The 17,395-nt window shown below is 48.4% G+C and overlaps 1 protein-coding gene across 1 annotated transcript in view; it reads right to left on the bottom strand.

Annotated features, from left to right (window-relative positions):
* Positions 1 to 332: 332 nt before the first annotated feature.
* PLEKHA4 (pleckstrin homology domain containing A4) overlaps positions 333 to 17,395 on the bottom strand; it is a 39,348-nt gene continuing 22,285 nt past the window's right edge. The window contains 8 exon segments of the mRNA XM_060289816.2: positions 333 to 595; positions 897 to 1,009; positions 1,419 to 1,477; positions 3,469 to 3,630; positions 12,487 to 12,563; positions 12,635 to 12,734; positions 14,023 to 14,163; positions 16,292 to 16,390. Coding sequence (XP_060145799.1) covers positions 333 to 595; positions 897 to 1,009; positions 1,419 to 1,477; positions 3,469 to 3,630; positions 12,487 to 12,563; positions 12,635 to 12,734; positions 14,023 to 14,163; positions 16,292 to 16,390 — 1,014 coding nt within the window.

The following is a 17,395-nucleotide window of genomic DNA, read 5'->3' as shown; positions in this document are numbered from 1 at the left end:
GACCCCGAGCTTCCTCCTTCCTCAGACCTACAAGTCCGAGGTCCTTGTCCCCTCCTCCCTCGGGGCCCAGAAGCCCACTACTCCGGCTCTACCCCTCAGAGACACCAGCGTAACAACCTCAGACAGAAAGTTCTTGACTAAAGGTTCAAAGTTTTAATCCAAATCTGGACAAGTGTTGGGAAAATCAAACTTTGGCCATAGAAACCCCTCCCCTTCTAGGCTACCTGAGGGGACCAGATCACGCCCCCAGGTTCCCGGAGAGGCTCCAGATCTCCAGGGGGTACCTCCAGGCCACGCCCTCACTCTCTGATTGGTTGCTACGTTTAGGCGGGTCAGAAGCTAGACTGCAGCAGAGTGACTCGAAGAGGCCACGCCCCCTCGTCTTGGGTTAGGGCGGGAGGGGCGATCCCGGAATCCCACGTCGGCTCCCAGGAGGCGGGGCCTGCGCCGCGCCCACTACCTCTGCGGGAGAACCCCAAGGAGCGGGAATTGGCAGCTGGAGGAGATCTTGGGGGGGAGGACACCTGGGGCGGGGGCTCTGACGGAGGCGGCGGGGCTGGGGGAAGAGGGTCTCCTCGAGACTCCAAATTTCCACCTGGAGAGGACGAATGGGGTATGAGAATGGCAAACTCTGGGACCCAGAAGTCCAGACTCCCCCAGGCCTTTCCTCTCAGACCTAGGAGTCCGACCTCACAGCTCCCTCCTCTCCCAGACCCAGAATTCCTGGACCCTGGGCCCCTCCTTCCTGGGATCTAGAACTCCCAAGCCCTGTCCAGCTCTCTCCTCATAAAGATAAAGGATTCCTCAGACCCCTACCCATCAGCACCTACGATTCCAGGCCTCCGACTCCCTCTTCCCTAAAACCCAGTAGCCCAAAGTCCCCAGCCCATTCTCACCTGTCATCATTCTGTGCCACTGCGACGCCTCAGTGGCCAGGGCTTGAGAGAGGCTGAGAACTCGCTCCCGGTGCCCTTCGGATGTCGGCAAATAAGGGGTGGTGTTCCTTGGACTAGAAAGAAAGAGATTTGGGGAACTTGTATAATTAGCCAGTACAGTAAGGACCACAGTGCCCCGCGTGTCCTTCTGGGAGTTGTAGTCCCTAGCACGTGTCTCTAAAGGATTTTAAACTGGGCGCGACCCTCTTTTAAAAAGCCCGCGTGCATTGTGGGATTTGTAGTCCGGTTGCCGGAAATTTTCTCAGATTTCCTGACGGAGGGGCGGAGTTTGATATAGACCAAGGAACTGCAGTTCTCACTGCGAACTAGGGCTTTCTGATTCCTCAGGAACTCAAGCGTCTCTAAAAGATTCTGCGATCTGTACTTTAGTACTCACGAGTACTCAGGAGACATTAATAGCAATGCTACTCTCCTTCCCTTTGCTAATTTCCCTGCTCCTTGCCCCAATCTCCAATTCCTTACCTGCTCCAGGACCCCGAGCTTCTAAGCCATTTCTGGGCTCCTGAGTGTCCCAAGACAGGCTGCAAAGGAATTGGGGCATTAGAATTCCTCATCTGGAAGTCCTCATGTTCTCATTTTGAGGGTGAAGGGGTTCAGAAAGGGGATAAAACTGCCCCAAAGACACTGCCAATTTTTAACTTTACTTGAGCTCCTGGAAAACAAGAAGAGCTCGGAAAATCACCGCCCCCCCGCCCCACCAGCCCCTTTGCATTCTGGTAAAAGGCTTACTGCAAAGAACCCCTCTTCTCCATATGACTTAGATAAGACTAATGAAGTAAAATTGCTATTTTAAGGCAGGACAAGAAAAATTAAACATAAAATTCTCTCTGTGTGCTTGAGTGTCCTCCCTCTCTCCCTAATGTGCAGGGTGCATCTGTATTACACATTAACCAGAGCTCCTCAGAGATGGCAGTGCCTGCTCTATCGTAAAGATCATTTTTCCCCCCTTTCTTCCGACACTACCAATGTAACTTCTTAAAAGAACAGTATTCTTTTCCAACTCTGTAGATCACGGTGATTTGCTTCTGGCTTTGTATGTTCTTCCCTAGACTATGTATCCTTGGTGAACTTTTTATGTAAAAATATCCGTATGTCATTTTTTAAAGTTATTATTATTTTTTACATTTATTTTATTTATCTTTTTTTTTTTTTTTTTTTTTTGGCTGCATTGGGTCTTCGCTGCTGCCCTGGGCTTTTCTCCAGTTGGGGTGAGCAGGGGTCACTCCTGTTACGGTGCGCGGGCCTCTCACTGCTATGGCCTCTCCTGCTGCGGAGCATGGGTTCTAGGTGCATGGGCTTCAGTAGCCATGGCACGCGGGCTCAGTAGCTGTGGCACGCGGGCTCTAGAGCGCAGGCTCAGTAGCTGTGGCGCACGGGCCTAGTTGCTCCGCAGCATGTGGGATCCTCCCAGACCAGGGCTCAAACCCGTGTCCCCTGCATTGGCAGGCGGATTCCCAACCACTGCGCCACCAGGGAAGCCCATCAGTACGTCATTTTGATGTACGATCCTTTGTCTGGAAAATGGATGTGAGTGTGCCTTTTGACTTCTAACACATGGAACAGTTCTCAGAGCTGTCTGAGAGTCTGTCTCCCAGGTTATAATCCTGTTTCGCTCAAATAAAATTCCCTTTGTTTCTTGTTAACTTGTTTTTAATAGAATTTTCATCGACAAGATTCACAGTTGACCCCCCGCCCCACCCCGTTTACCTGTGACAAGGCCAGAAACAGACCCTCCAAATTCACATTCCTTTTGTCGTAAATGATTAGCTGGACTCTTTGTCCCCCCCAAACTAGCTAGACATAGAGATAAATGTTTGGTGTTCAGCTGACTTGAGATGCTCCCTGTTTACAAAAACAATCCCAACTGTAAAATAAACCCACTTGTCTAATTCCTTCCTAGAAAAGTCTAAGATGAAACCATCCATGGGGAACTCCCTGGCGGTCCAGTGGTTAGGACTCCACACTCTCACTGCAGAGGGCCTGGGTTCAATCCCTGGTGGGGAAACTAAAATCCCACAAGCCACTGCGCAATGGCGTGGCCAAAAAAAAAAAAAAAAAAAATCCACCAACAGCAAACCAAACAAACAAACAAAAAATGCCGTCCTGCCCGGACCACTCTGATCGTTGGAGCTGGAGTCCTCTCCCCAGCACCATAACATGAATAAAATCTATTTCCTTACTTGATCAATTTTTCTTCTTTTCTTTTTGCCTTTGACAACACATAGTAACTGTAAAGGAAAATTGGGCTTCCAATCCAGACCCGTGACCCCCACCCCCTCCCTGAGAAGGGAGAACGCTGGTGAGGTGGAGATGTTGTCTCTGGCCCACCCTGTCTTCCACCGATAAGGGAGGCAGGATGCTGATTTCAACACAGGTACAGCGGGGTAAAATCTGGAAACCTGTTCTGGGTACGGAGGAAGGAAACATCCCCATTTTACAGACAGGAAAACTGAGGCTCCAACTAGGAACTAAGAACCCACTGCTGCTTCACCGCCCCACCCGTTTCCCTCACTTTTTGTTCTGCGTCAGGCTGGCGACCGGCTGGGGACAGTGTCCTCCCCAGAGTGAGGAGCCGGGGGGAGGCTGGGCAAGGGAGAGGCCGACCGTACTCCTGGTGTCTGCGCATTCTCTCCAGTTGCTCCTGAGCACTCATCCGGGGCCGGGCCAGAGGGACCTGGGGAGATGAGAAACACCGCGATACTCCAACCTTGGCCTCCGTTTTCTCTCTTCCCTGAACCTCTCAGCCCCCTGCCTTGCCCTTCCCAATAAGTTCACCCCCGCTCTCGAGGGCTACTTCTACACCCGGAGCACAGGCTGTCCCTCTGCTGCTCAAGTCCTTCCATGGCCCCCAAGCGCTTTCAGGACAAAGGCATTGGAGGCCCCTTGTGGCCTGGTCCCTACCCACCTCTCCAGCCTCAACTCCATCAGCTGCCCTGTTCAAACCCGAAGCCCCAGACTGACAAACACCCACACTTCCCTGGACAGATCAAGTCTCTTTGCAGTGGTAGTCAGGACTCTGGGTTGCTTGTGATTAAAAAAAAAACAAAACAAAAAAACCTCTGAATCAGCTTTGAAAACATTAAAAGGAAGAATGAGATTTATCGTGTAACTCGATCGTCAGGAGGATCACTTTGGGTTTGTCTGAGGGAGGACTTTACAAGTTCTCTCGCGCCCTCAAAACCAGAGGGAAGAGACACACAGGGAGACTGTCATGTGACAATGGCAGTTATGCTGCCACGAGCCAAGGAGCTTTCCCAGAAGCTACCAGAAATATGGTTCTGATGACACCTTGATCATGATCACTTACTTATAGCCTTAAGAACTTAAAATGCAACAGGACAGAGATAAATCAAAGGGGAACTTGAACTTGAACATTTGGAACATTCGCAGCCTATGTGTATTGCAAGGAAGCTTGTTCTGATGGGAACACCAAGGGTGTGTCCGTAAAACCATTTGCTGAGACATTAGGCATGTGACGATGTGTGGATCCAGTAAACCAACTCAGGAGAAAAGATGCCAAGTCAAACTGAAGGGGACAGAGATGGGACAAAACGAAGGAAGGCCGTCAGACATCTGGGATGCTACAGGCAGGAAAGTGGCCAAGAGAGCTTCAAACGTGTTATCCTTCCAGAAAGGGGGTCATTTGGACACAGACGTGCACCTAGGGAGAACGCCACGTGACAACTGAAGTTATGATGCCACAAGCCAAGGAACGGATCCCTCCCTAGCTCCTTCAGAAGGAGCATGGCCCAGGACTTCCCTGGCGGTCCAATGGTTAAGGCTCCAGGCTTCCACTGCAGGGGGCGCGGGTTGGATCCTTGGTCAGAGAACTAAGATCCCACGTGCCGTGCAGCGCGGCCAAATTAATTAATTAATTAAATTTTTTTTTTAAAAAAGGGCATGGCCCGACAACACCTTGATTTCAGACTTCTAGCCTACAGAACTGTAAGACAATAAATTTATTGTTTAAGCAAAAAACAAAGGGGATGGGGGTGGGGAGAGAACTCTCCACTGCAGTCTCCAACTAGAACATTCTAGGCAGACAGCTTAGATCTGTTGCTATTGTAGGACCAATCACTGCAGTTTACTCTACGTGACTCTGATTTGGTCGATCCTGAGTCACATGCCCACCTGTTAGATACATCATAGTCCCTGTAAATTGACCCTATGCCATTTATTTCTTCAAGGCAGGCCAGACCACTGACCCGAAAGCCTGCTAGGGCCAAACTGAAACTTTTACACATCCCTTGTTTCAAAGATAGCTCAAGTAGACAGATATTTTTAGCCACTTAGAGCCTGCCTGTTTTTTTTTTTTTTTTGCGGTACGCAGGCCTCTCACTGTTGTGGCCTCTCCCGCTGCAGAGCACAGGCTCCGGACGCGCAGGCCCAGCGGCCATGGCTCACGGGCCCAGCCGCTCCGCGGCATGTGGGCTCTTCCCAGACCGGGGCACGAACCCGCGTCCCCTGCATCGGCAGGCAGACTCCCAATCACTGCGCCACCAGGGAAGCCCAAGACAAGACACAGCAAGAGTGATATCTTTTTTTTTTTTTTTTTCCTGCGGTACGCGGGCCTCTCACTGCCGTGGCCTCTCCCGTCACGGAGCACAGGCTCCGGACGCGCAGGCTCAGCGGCCATGGCTCACGGGCCCAGCCGCTCCGTGGCATGTGGGATCTTCCCGGACCGGGGCACGAACCCGTGTCCCCTGCATCGGCAGGCGGACTCTCAACCACTGCGCCACCAGGGAAGCCCGAGCCTGCCTGTTTTGAATACTCCGTGAAGTTGTACCCAGCATCTGCTAGCCATAGGTAAGATCAACCTGTAGCTATAAAAGCCCCCAACAGGGGAATTCCCTGGAGGTTCAGTGGTTTTAAGGGCTCCGCGCTTCCACTGCAGGGGGCACGGGTTTCATCCCTGGTCGGGGAGCTAAGATCCCGCATGCCTCGCGGCGGGACCAAAACAAACAAACAAAAGAAGCCCCCAACAGGCTGCTGCCCTTAGGAGCTCTCTGACCCAGAGACTCCCCTCTGTGCGGCTAAGCACATCACCTAGACCCTTAAGTCCCTTCTCTAATCTCCTTCTCTTCTGGGAGTTCCCTTGTCCCGCCCCCCCGCTCCTCCTCCTGGGCAGTGGCCCCGAAGCAGTAACCTCTGGAGGATCTAATGCTGTCAGGGACTTTTCCCACAGGCAAATCTGTCAGTGTGGACCAACTAAAGCTCTGTGTGCTACTGCCACCTAGTGGTCATATCTTTTTCCTTGATCAGCTCTGAAATACCTAGAACCTTACACCACCCCGGGATGCTGGCCGCGGTACGGCTGAGGGAGGAGCCATTCTCAAGATTAAGTGTTATTCGGCGCAGCTCCAACAATCCATGTCCTTTATACACACCACTAAGAATAAAGTTCCTCTGCTCCTAAGAAAGGACAGATTGATTACTTGGTTTCCACGGATAATAAGGAAGCACCAAAAATGCTTTTAAACCTATTCGAGGGGACGTCCCTGGCTGTCCATCGGTTAATACTCCGTGCTTCCACTGCAGGGGCACAGGTTTCATCCCCGGTCGGGGAGCTAAGATCCCGCATGGCTCGTGGCACTGCCAAGGTGCGGGGGGGAACCACCACCACCAATTCGAACAAGGAATCGTAACTGGCATCCCCGGAACCACGCTCCTGAAAGTCAGCCAATCAACGATGGCGCCGCGTTTCTGAAAATCAGCCAATCAACAACAGACACAAAGCTTCCGCATCTTAAGGTCGAATATACGAAAGTCCACCGGTTTCCGAGCTCTACGCCATATGACATCAGCTCTCCGCTTTGCTCAGAGCGACTGTATCTTACAAGAGGTCTGTCTTGCTTAAGCAAGTAATAAATTCAGCTTTGTTTCCGATACAGAGCTGCAGCTTCTTTATCCCCTCCATGCCTTTGCGTACATAGCCTGTTCCCCGTTTGGAGTACTGCTTCCTGCATGGCCAAACTTTTTTCATTCATCCAGACTCACCTTACCTAACATTTAAAAGGCTTCCCAATGCTCTGAGTCCCCCTATGAAATGGCTCAGCCCTGTCGGATGTGTATGAGGATTGCATTCATACCTCTCCCCCATCAGACTCCAGCATCAGGACTAATTCATGGCAGGGCGCCCCCAACACCTTCCACAGGGGCTGGTCCCTAGAAGACCAGTATGATGAGCAAATAAGGGAATTCGGGATTTCTTCCTGCACTGGCCAAAGTTGAGGGAGAAGGGGAGAGATAGTAACTGCTCTTGACACTCTACTTGGATTGGTCATCTGCTGATGGCTTAGTGGGCAGCGGAGTGTTCCTGCCAAGTCCATCAGCCATACTTTTCCTGTCGGACCCCTTTGCCAGTTTCAGGATGGGGGAAGCCACAGAAAAATAGGGGCTGTGATGCAGAGATTCACTACGTGGCAAACTCAGAAGGGTAGGTCCTTGAAAACAGGGACTGGTCTGGGGACCTCGCCTTGTAGAGCCTGGCAGTCAAGAAGGGTCTGAGGAATTCGTGGACCTGAATTGAACAACCTGCAGTTGGCAGATGGCATTCCAGAGGTCAGAACTCTGTGCTCCCAAGTGACCATGTGCGGTTGTATGGGTTGCTTACTGACCAAGGGCTAAGCCCTCCATTGACCACGCCAGGTTCCATCCACGCAGAAGGGGGAGCCTGTCTCTCATTCACAAAAAGGCATTCTGTAGGCTAGCAGAAGCCCTGGCTTCCTAAATTCCCACCTCAGTCTGGACATTTGCACTAGCTTTTTCCCTGCTTTGCCAGGGATAAATTCTAACTCAATCTTTAAGGTCTGTCTGCCTCCAGGAAACCATCCCCAGCATGCCCAGGCTGCCTGGGAGCTGTCCCCTGAAGTCCCCCAATGCCTCGTGCTTTCCCCATCTCAGCACATGCCTCCACCTGTTCTGATAGTGCTTGTGTCTGAGGTTCCTGATGCCTGGGATCTGGCCTGATTCAGTTCAGGAACCCCAGTGGCCGGACAAAACCCAGTCCACAAGAGGCCAAGGACCACCCCAGCACCAATGAGAATGGCAAACTTGCTGGCTCCACCTTCAAAGTCAGTTCCCCAAATTTCTTATCTGTCATTTCCAAAAAAAAAAAAAAAAAAATCTGAAACTGACATTTGTTTTTCTAAATCGGTGCCAATATGCACCCAGTGTTCCTGATGTGAGGCATCGCCTGAGTCACACCCATCGGGCTTCTGCCGTCAATTGCAATTTTCTTGCTTTGTGTTTTGTTTTGTTACTTACGACTTCTAGTTTAATTGCTCTCTGAAGGTGTCAAAAAGAGCCAAAGATCGCCCCAAAGAGAGTGAAAAGAAACAGAAGCATCTGTCACTTCCAAGAGCTCAGAAAGTAGAATCAAGTCAGGAACAGGATTATGGAGCCTCTACAGGGACATCTCGCTAAATAGGACCCTCAAGATGTGATGTGACATAAACAGAAAGACACGTTGCAGAAGTTTTACTGGGACAGTGACACCAGGAACTGATGACAAGTAGAGAAACTCTGCAGAGGGCAAAATCTGAAGATCCGGACCCTGTGTTCATGAGGAAGTAACTGGATGCCCCTGAATGGCCTTTGGTCATGAAACAAGCTAGAACATTCCATGAAGACCAGAACATTGATCATGAGCATCAGCTGGCAACACCAAAGAAGTATGTGATGTAAAATATCTTAATACCTGGGTGGCAGAGCATCTGCAGGTCAGAAATGACAATTGATGAGTTTCCTAAGATAACAGCTGATGAAAACTGAGTTCTGAAAAAAACGTATACGGTGGATCAAAGAGCTCCATAATGTCTCTGTGCTCCTGTAAAAATGTCACTGAGGGGGCTTCCCTGGTGGCGCAGTGGTTGAGAGTCCGCCTGCCGATGCGGGGGACACGGGTTCGTGCCCCGGTCTGGGAAGATCCCACATGCCGTGGAGCGGCTGGGCCCGTGAGCCATGGCCACTGAGCCTGCGCGTCCGGAGCCTGTGCTCCGCAACGGGAGAGGCCACAACAGTGAGAGGCCCGCGTACCGCAAAAAGAAAAAATTAAAAAAAAAAAAATGTCACCGAGGGAATTCTCTGGCGGTCCAGTGGTTAGGACTCCGAGGGCCCAGGTTCAATCCCTCGTCAGGGAACTAAGATCCACAAGCTGCACGGTGCAGCCCCCAAAAAAATAATAATCGCCGACAGTAATGAGAGCTAACAATGGCAGGCTTGAAGGATGCCAGGCTCAGGTGGTCTGGTCATGGGCGTGCTGGAGCCACAGGCACACACACAAGACACAGTTGGCAGTGCCTAGAAAAAGCCGACATTCGAAATGTTTGGAACGTGTCTACGATTTTCCTGGGCATTATTATTATGCAAACAAGAAATTGTGGCATCCCCCCCCCCCAATGTTCATGGCAGCACTATTCACAATAGCCAAGACATGGAAGCAACCTAAATGTCCATCGACAGATGAATGGATGAAGAAGATGTGGTACATGTATACAATGGAATATTACTCAGCAATAAAAAGAATGAAATAGGGGCTTCCCTGGTGGCACAGCGGTCAGGAATCCGCCTGCCAGTGCAGGGGACACGGGTTCGCGCCCTGCTCCGGGAAGATCCCACATGCTGCGGAGCAACTAAGCCCACGTGCCACAACTACTAAGCCTGCGCTCTAGAGCTCGCGAGCCACAACTATTGAGCCCGGGTGCTACAACTACTGAAGCCCGCGCGCCTAGAGCTCTGCAACAAGAGAAGCCACCGCAATGAGAAGCCCGTGCACCGCAACGAAGAGTAGCCCCCGCTCGCCGCAACTAGAGAAAAGCCCGCGTGCAGCAGCAAAGACCCAAAGCAGCCAAAAATTAATTAATTAATTAATTAATTATTTTTTTAAAAGTGCAATTTAAAAAAAGAGAACGAAATAAAGCCATCTGCAGCAACATGGATGGACCTAGAGATTATCATACTAAGTGAAGTAAGAGAAATACCATATGATATCACTTATATGTGGAATCTGAAAAATGATACAAATGAACTTATTTACAAAATAGAAACAGACTCATGGACATAGAAAACAAAATTATGGTTACCAAAGGGGAAAAGGGAGGGAGGGATAAATTAGGAATTGGGAATTAACAGATACACGCTGCTATATATAAAACAGATAAACAACAAGGACCTACTATATAGCACAAGGAACTATATTCAATATCTTGTAATAACCTACAATGGAAAAGAATCACTTTGCTGTACACCTGAAACTAACACAACATTGTAAATCAATTATACTTCAATAGAAAAGTTTTTTAATTTAAAAAAGAAATTGTGGGGCTTCCCTGGTGGCGCAGTGGTTGAGAGTCCGCCTGCCGATGCAGGGGACACGGGTTCGTGCCCCGGTCTGGGAAGATCCCACATGCCGCGGAGCGGCTGGGCCTGTGAGCCATGGCCGCTGAGCCTGCGCGTCCGGAGCCTGTGCTCCGCAACGGGAGAGGCCACAACAGTGAGAGGCCCGCGTACCGCGAAAAAAAAAAAAAAGAAAAGAAATTGTGGCATCTCTACATACAGCTTGTAACAATAGAATTTCACACTCCGTGAAGAGAAAGAATAAACCACCCACCGCCTTAAAAAAATCAAAAAACAAAAACTGCATACTGGTTGCAGGCATCAGGAACCCAGGACATTTTCCTCAGAAATAAAAAGCGCCTGGGGAAGAAATTGAGACACAGATGTAGAGAACAAACGTCTGGACACCAAGGGGGGAAAGTGGCGTGGGTGCGTGGTGGTGGTGGTGTGATGAATTGGGAGATTGGGATTGACATATATACACTAATATGTATAAAATGGATAACTAATAAGAACCTGCTGTATAAAAAAATAAATAAAATAAAATTCAAAGAGATAAATAACTCTCCAAAAAATAAAAAAATTAAAAGCACCTGATATTTATAAGCTATTTTTATCCCCCTGACTCCATTTAAGTAATTCATTGCTATTTTTTTAACTTGACATTTAAATGGTGATATTATTTATAGCTTTTATCCCATTTCGTATGCATATTCATACATTTTATTGGAGAAGCGGTAATGTGTTTGCTTAAGTGTGCTGCTGCAGACGCGGCAGGCGGTGTTGTAGAACGCACAGGACACAGTATAGGCACCGAATTACTTGAATCTGCAAAACTTTGCATTTTAAACAACATCTGGTCCCAAGGGTTTTGAACAAGGTTTGAAAACCGCTATATCTAGAATCCGACTCTGTCTCGACATCTCCACTTTTTCTAACCTAGTGCAAACAACTGTTCTCTCCCCGCTGGAATAGCCCAGTCACCTTCTCACTGGTTCCCTGCCTCAGCCCTTGTTCACTGTCTGTTCCCACATGTGGCCGCCAGAGGGCGCCAGTGCCCACTTACAGCATCTCAGTGCCTGCTCAGATACTCCATGGCTCTGGGCTCACCCAGTGTCAAAGCTAAGCCCTCACCTTGGACCACAAGGCCCAGCACGATCTGCCCCTATTACCCCTCTGTCCTCATCAGCACCCCTCTCCCTCTTGCTCGGTTACTCGGTTACGGCCACACTGGCTTTCTAGCTGCTCCTCCAACACACCAGAGTCTTCTGCCTCGGAACCTTTGCAAACACTGTTCCCTTTGCCTCTAATGCTCTTCCACCAGACATCCCCAAGGCTTGCTCCCTTACCTCCTCCGGGTATCTGCACAAGCATCACCTCTCCAGAAGCCTCCCCAGACCAAGCCATTGACAATTGCACCTCGTCTCCAAGTATCCCAAATCCCCTCACCGTGCTGTTTTTATTTATTTAGCACTTAGAACATATAAAGTAATTTATAGTAAATTATTTATTACCCGCCTCTTCCCACTAGAATGTCAGATTCATGAGAGAAGGATTTTTTTTTTCATCTTGTTCACATTTGGGTCCTGAGCACCTAAACAGCTCTCTGTGATAGAACGTTCCTGAATGATGGAAATGTTCTATATTTTCACTGTCCAACAGGGTAGCCACTGGCCACTTATGTCTCCTGAACACTTGAAATTTAGCGAGTGAGAGTGAATTTTTATTGTATTTCATTTAAATTCATTTAAATTTAAATAGCCCCATGTGACTACTGGCTACCTTATTAGACAGTGAAGAGGGTATTTAATAAGTATATATTGAATGAATGATTGACAAATGAATGAATGAATGAAGTGCTTGCTCTAAGGCACTACTTTCAGGCTTTATGGGCATTCATCCACTTTGACTCTTCACATCAGCCCTAGGTGGTAGACACCGCTATTAGCTCCATTTTGCAGATGAGAAAATGGAGGCAGAGAGATTTCATAACTGATCCAAAGTCACACAGCTTAGAAGTGGCAGAGACAAAATTCAGTCCCAACGCTCTTAATAAATCTCGCTGTCTCTGCTCTAGGGTGTGGCCTTAAAACTCTTCTCTCCCAGATGTTTCCCCAAGAGTGGGGACAGGGGGTCCTTCCTGTGGTGGTCAAAGCGTTACAGTGGACCTGAGGAGGCCAGATGGACTGCCTACCTTGGTTCCTGGCTGTGGGGAAGGGGGGCGGCGACCCTCAGGGCTGGAAGCCCGGGAGACCCTTGGAGATCCAAGACCTGGAGGAGTAGAATGGGACTGGTGAGGACCAGGAATGCCGAGCAAGTCCCTCCCCACTCCAGACGCTTACCTGACCGAGGGCTGGCAAGCTCTCTGTCGCCCCCTGGGGGCCGCCCCCAGTCAGCCTCAGGGGACCGGGGTAGGCTCAGTTCCAAGGACTCAGGCAGGCTCTGGAGAGGCCAGGAAAGGGGAATAATAATTATCATTACCACTATTATTACCATTTTCAAGCACTTAGCAATTGAGACACTGCATAAGTAGGATTAAGATTGAAAACCAGGAGCCAGATCTGGTTTCCAAACCTCAGCTCTGCCATTTTTTTTGCTGTGTGACCTTGGGAAAGTTACTTTACCTCTCTGTGCCATATTTCACCTTTTGATATGAGGATTTTAACCTACAGCTTTTTTTTTTTTTTTTTTTTTGGCTGCGTCAGGTCTTAGTTGCAGCACACAGGATCTTCTTTGAGGCATGCGGGATCTTTCCTTGTGGCACGTGGGCTCTTCATTGCAGCGCGCAGGCTACTCTCTAGCTGTGGTGCACAGGCTCCAGGGCACGTGGGCTCTGTAGTTGTGGCGCGAGGGCTTAGCTGCACCGTGGCATGCGGGATCTTAGTTCCCTGACCAGGGATCAAACCTGCATCCCCTGCATTGTAAGGAGGATTCTTTACCACTGGACCACCAGGGGAGTCCCTGATATGAGGATTGAATTGATACATGTAAGGTACTTAGAACAGTGCCTGGCACATGGCAGGGCATTATACGTGTGAGGTTTTATAATGATTATGCATCTGGCACGGTGCTAAGTACTTTACCAGCATTATCTCATTGAATCCCCTCGGTAAATCTACGAGACAGCTATTATTATCCCTATTTGATATATGGGGAAACTGAGGCTCAGAGAATGAGGTCAATGACTGATGTCACAAAGATAGCAAAGCTGAGATCTAAAGCCAGGTCTCCAGGATACATGATCTGATGATCGCCTACAACCATTGTGGCTCCTGATTCCTGACGGCTTACTCTGTCAGGCACATTCTAGTCACAGTTTCTCCTTCTCACAGTCCCCTGCAAGGTAGGGGTTAAGATCAGCGGTATCTGGTAAATGTTTAACAAATGCCCTCTGGGAGAAATGAGCCCTGGTTTGTAGCATTTGCCAGTTTCCACGGTGTAAATACTCCCACCACGGTCAATTTCAAGCTACCAACATGACATCACTGAATGTGGAGTTGAGAAGAGAGGCAGGCAATTGGACCTTGGGAGGTGTTGGGAACTGGGTCCAGCACATCACTGGACAATGATCATAGTACGACGAATAAGGAAACAAAGGTTTCCAGAGCTTAGGATACATGCCTGAGGTTGGTTAGCTGGTCAAGGGAGAGAGAAAGAGGGGAGATGGTAATGAGCTGGGCCAGGGGCAGATGGAACAGGAAGCTGGGGGTGGAAAAAAGGTGAGTCTCACCTCCCTCTCTGAGGACTCCTTGCCTTGGAGTGCAGGGGATGGGGAGTCAGGGTCAGTGTGGTGGGGTGGTTTCTGGGGGCCCCCCAGACCTGCCAGTGTGTCTTCCACCATCCACAGTTGTTGTTGAGCAGATGCTCTGTCCTGGGGAGAGGAAAGGAATTTGTTACTCAAAGGTGGGAAAATGCAAGGAGGGTTAAAGTTGATAGGCCATGGAAAGGGTCTGAAATTTCCATTTAGATATCCCACTTACCCATTATCATTTATCATAAACATTGTTTTTCTGTATGGCTCTGTAGTGTTACCTCTGTTATAAATAGGTGACCATATAAATAGATGTGAGTCTGTTTCTAAATATTCTATTCTTTCCTTTGTTCCATTTGTCTAATGTTGTGTCAATACTATACTGCCCTCTTATTAACTGTAGCTTTACAGTCAGACTTGATTGATATCCAGTTGTGTCAGTCCTCCAGCTTTGTTTTTGCAGGTTGCCTTGTCTACATTTGGCCTTTTGCACTTCCAGATAGCATTTAGAGTCAGCTTGTCAAACTCCACATAAAAGCCATCTGGATTTGTATTGGGATCGAATATCCCCACTGGGGAAATCAATTTGGGGAGACCACATCTTTACATTAGTGTCTTTCCTATCCACGAACATGGTACACCTCTCCATTTATATCGGTCTTCAATTTCTCTCAATGACATTTTGTGGCGTTCAGAGTAGGTGTCGTGCATGTCTTTCATTATATTTCTCCCTAGATATTTAATCTGTTCATGTTAATTGTAAACACTATTGTTTATGAATATTCATTTTCTAATTGTTTGTTATTAGCATACAGGAAGACAGGTGATTTTTGCATGTTATCCTTGCATTCAGCTACCTTGCTGGATCGGCTTATTCTACCAATCTTTCTGGAGATTATTCTAGATTTTCTACATACACAGTTTTGTCATCTTTAAATAAAAACAGCTTTACGTCTTCCTCTTTGGTCCTTACACCTTTAATTTATGTCTCAGACTCCCTTGTACTGCCTAGAATCCCTGGGACAATGCTGACTAGAACTAGGAGGGGCTGGGGGTCTGGATCCTGGGTCTGAGAACTTGTCTTATTCCAAATACTGGGGAAAAGTTTTCAACATTTCACTGCCAACAATCATGTTTGCTGTAAGTTTACGTTTCTTATAGATGCCTTATCAGATTAAGGAAGTTGATTTATATTCCTACTTTGCTGAGAGATTTTATCATGAATGGATATTAAATTTTTAAAATGTTTTTCCTGCATTTATTGAGATGACCATGTGGTTTTTTTTCTTTATTTTATTAAACGTAGTGAACTACATGAACTTATTTTCAAGTGTTAAATTAACCTTGCATTCCTGTAATAAGCCTAATTTGGTTGTGATTTTTTTTTTTTTTTTTTTTTTTTTTTTTTTTGCGGTACGCGGGCCTCTCACTGTCGTGGCCTCTGCCTTTGTGGAGCACAGGCTCCGGACGCGCAGGCTCAGCGGCCATGGCTCACGGGCCCAGCCGCTCCGTGGCATGTGGGATCTTCCCGGACCGGGGCACGAACCCATGTCCCCTGCATTGGCAGGCGGACTCTCAACCACTGCGCCACCAGGGAAGCCCTGTGATGTCTTTTTCTTTTCATATATTGCTGGTGCTGAGGAATATCTAACACCAGTAGCTGGGGGATTAGCGTTGAGGGGTGGATTTTAGGAGGAAGTGGGAGGGGGTTAGTATGAAGAGGGTGGGGCTTAAACCTGTGAGTATGCATTTAATACTAGAAGCCAGAATGTTTAGTTGAAGGTATATGATTTAGAAATTCTATTGCTAGGCTTAGAATGAAGACGTGGGTCTGAGGCCAAGCAATGGGGCTTCAGGAGTGGGGCCTGAACTAAGGGATTGGATTTAGAACTGGAGCCTCCAGAGGATAAATTTAAAAGTGAAAGTCTGGATGCAGAATGCAAGAGATGAACTTGCAGGATGGGACAGGGCTGAGGGGCAGAGTTTTGACCCCAAGGGTAGGGCTTCAAAGTAAGAGGAGAGATTTAGAACCAGACGGGGCAGTAGTTCCGAATCTGAAGATAGGTCTTGAAATTAAGGGCAATGTCTTAATTATTGGGCTTTAAATGAAAGGAAAAGGCAGAGGGGGAGGGGCTAAAGATAACATGGGAGGGGTTTTGATTCTATGGGAGGGGCTTAAATGCCAAAAGGGTTTCCAAGTGATCTTGGAGTGCAGGGTGGGGCTTGGGGGCTTGGGGCAGGGGTGTACCTGGGGGGACCCGAGGTGCAGCAGGTACTCAAGGGTCTCTCTCAAGGTGCTCAGCTCCTGTTCCAGGCTGTTGTACGTGTCCCAAACCCGCTCTCGCTCCTCAGGTCCCAGAAAGGGGGAGACAGAGAGTTAGCATGTCCTCCCACCAGATCTTCCCCAATCCCATCTTTTCCTAGATTAGCAGGAGGAAGGGTGGCCTGGCCCCAGGTGCCCTGTGGGGTATATGGACTGCAAGTCCCAAGGGCCTCTTTGCTCAGACTACTGGGAACCCCAGAGTCTATATTGAACCTGCCATTCCAATGAACTGCTAGTGTAGACAAATAACAGCTTTCCCTGAATCTTCTGGATTACCTCTGCACTCCTCTAGGGCAGCAGAGTCTACAGATCTAATGAATTCTTGAAACAGACAAGACCATGAGACCTGTACACCCCGGGCAGCAGAAACTTCCTTGCCAATACCAATAACAAGAGCAGCTAACTTTTTTTTTTTTTTTTTTTTTTTTTTGTGGTACGCGGGCCTCTCACTGTTGTGGCCTCTCCCGTTGCTGAGCACAGGCTCCGGACGCGCAGGCTCAGCGGCTATGGCTCACGGGCCCAGCCGCTCTGCGGCATGTGGGATCTTTCCGGACCGGGGCACGAACCCGCGTCCCCTGCATCAGCAGGCGGACTCTCAACCACTGCGCCACCAGGGAAGCCCTAAACAGACTTTTCCTTTCTTTTCTTTTCTTTTCTTTTTTTTTTTGCAGCTAACATTTATTTGGCACTTACTGTGTGCCAGGCACTGTTCTTAGCTCTCATTTAATTCTTTTGAGGTAGGTACTGTTAATGTCTCCATTTTACAGATAGTAATAATTACAGCTAACATAAGTATTGCTTACCATATACTAGGTACAAAAGTGTTAAACATTCCTTCATTTACATATATTTATGAAAACTTCACAATAGCCCTATGAAGTAAATATTATTTTTATTATCTCAAGTTTATATGAGAGGCATCTAAGGCCCAGAGGGATTAAGTAAATTCTCTAAGGTCACAAAGCAACAATGAGTGGAAACTGAGATTCAAAGCCAGGAAGTCCGTTTCAAAATCACCCCCTTGGGACT

The sequence above is a fragment of the Globicephala melas genome, chromosome 19, assembly GCF_963455315.2.
Source record: "Globicephala melas chromosome 19, mGloMel1.2, whole genome shotgun sequence".
NCBI classification, from domain to species: domain Eukaryota; kingdom Metazoa; phylum Chordata; class Mammalia; order Artiodactyla; family Delphinidae; genus Globicephala; species Globicephala melas.
The sequence above is the reverse complement of the archived record's forward strand: the minus strand, read 5'-3'. Positions and strand labels throughout refer to the sequence as shown.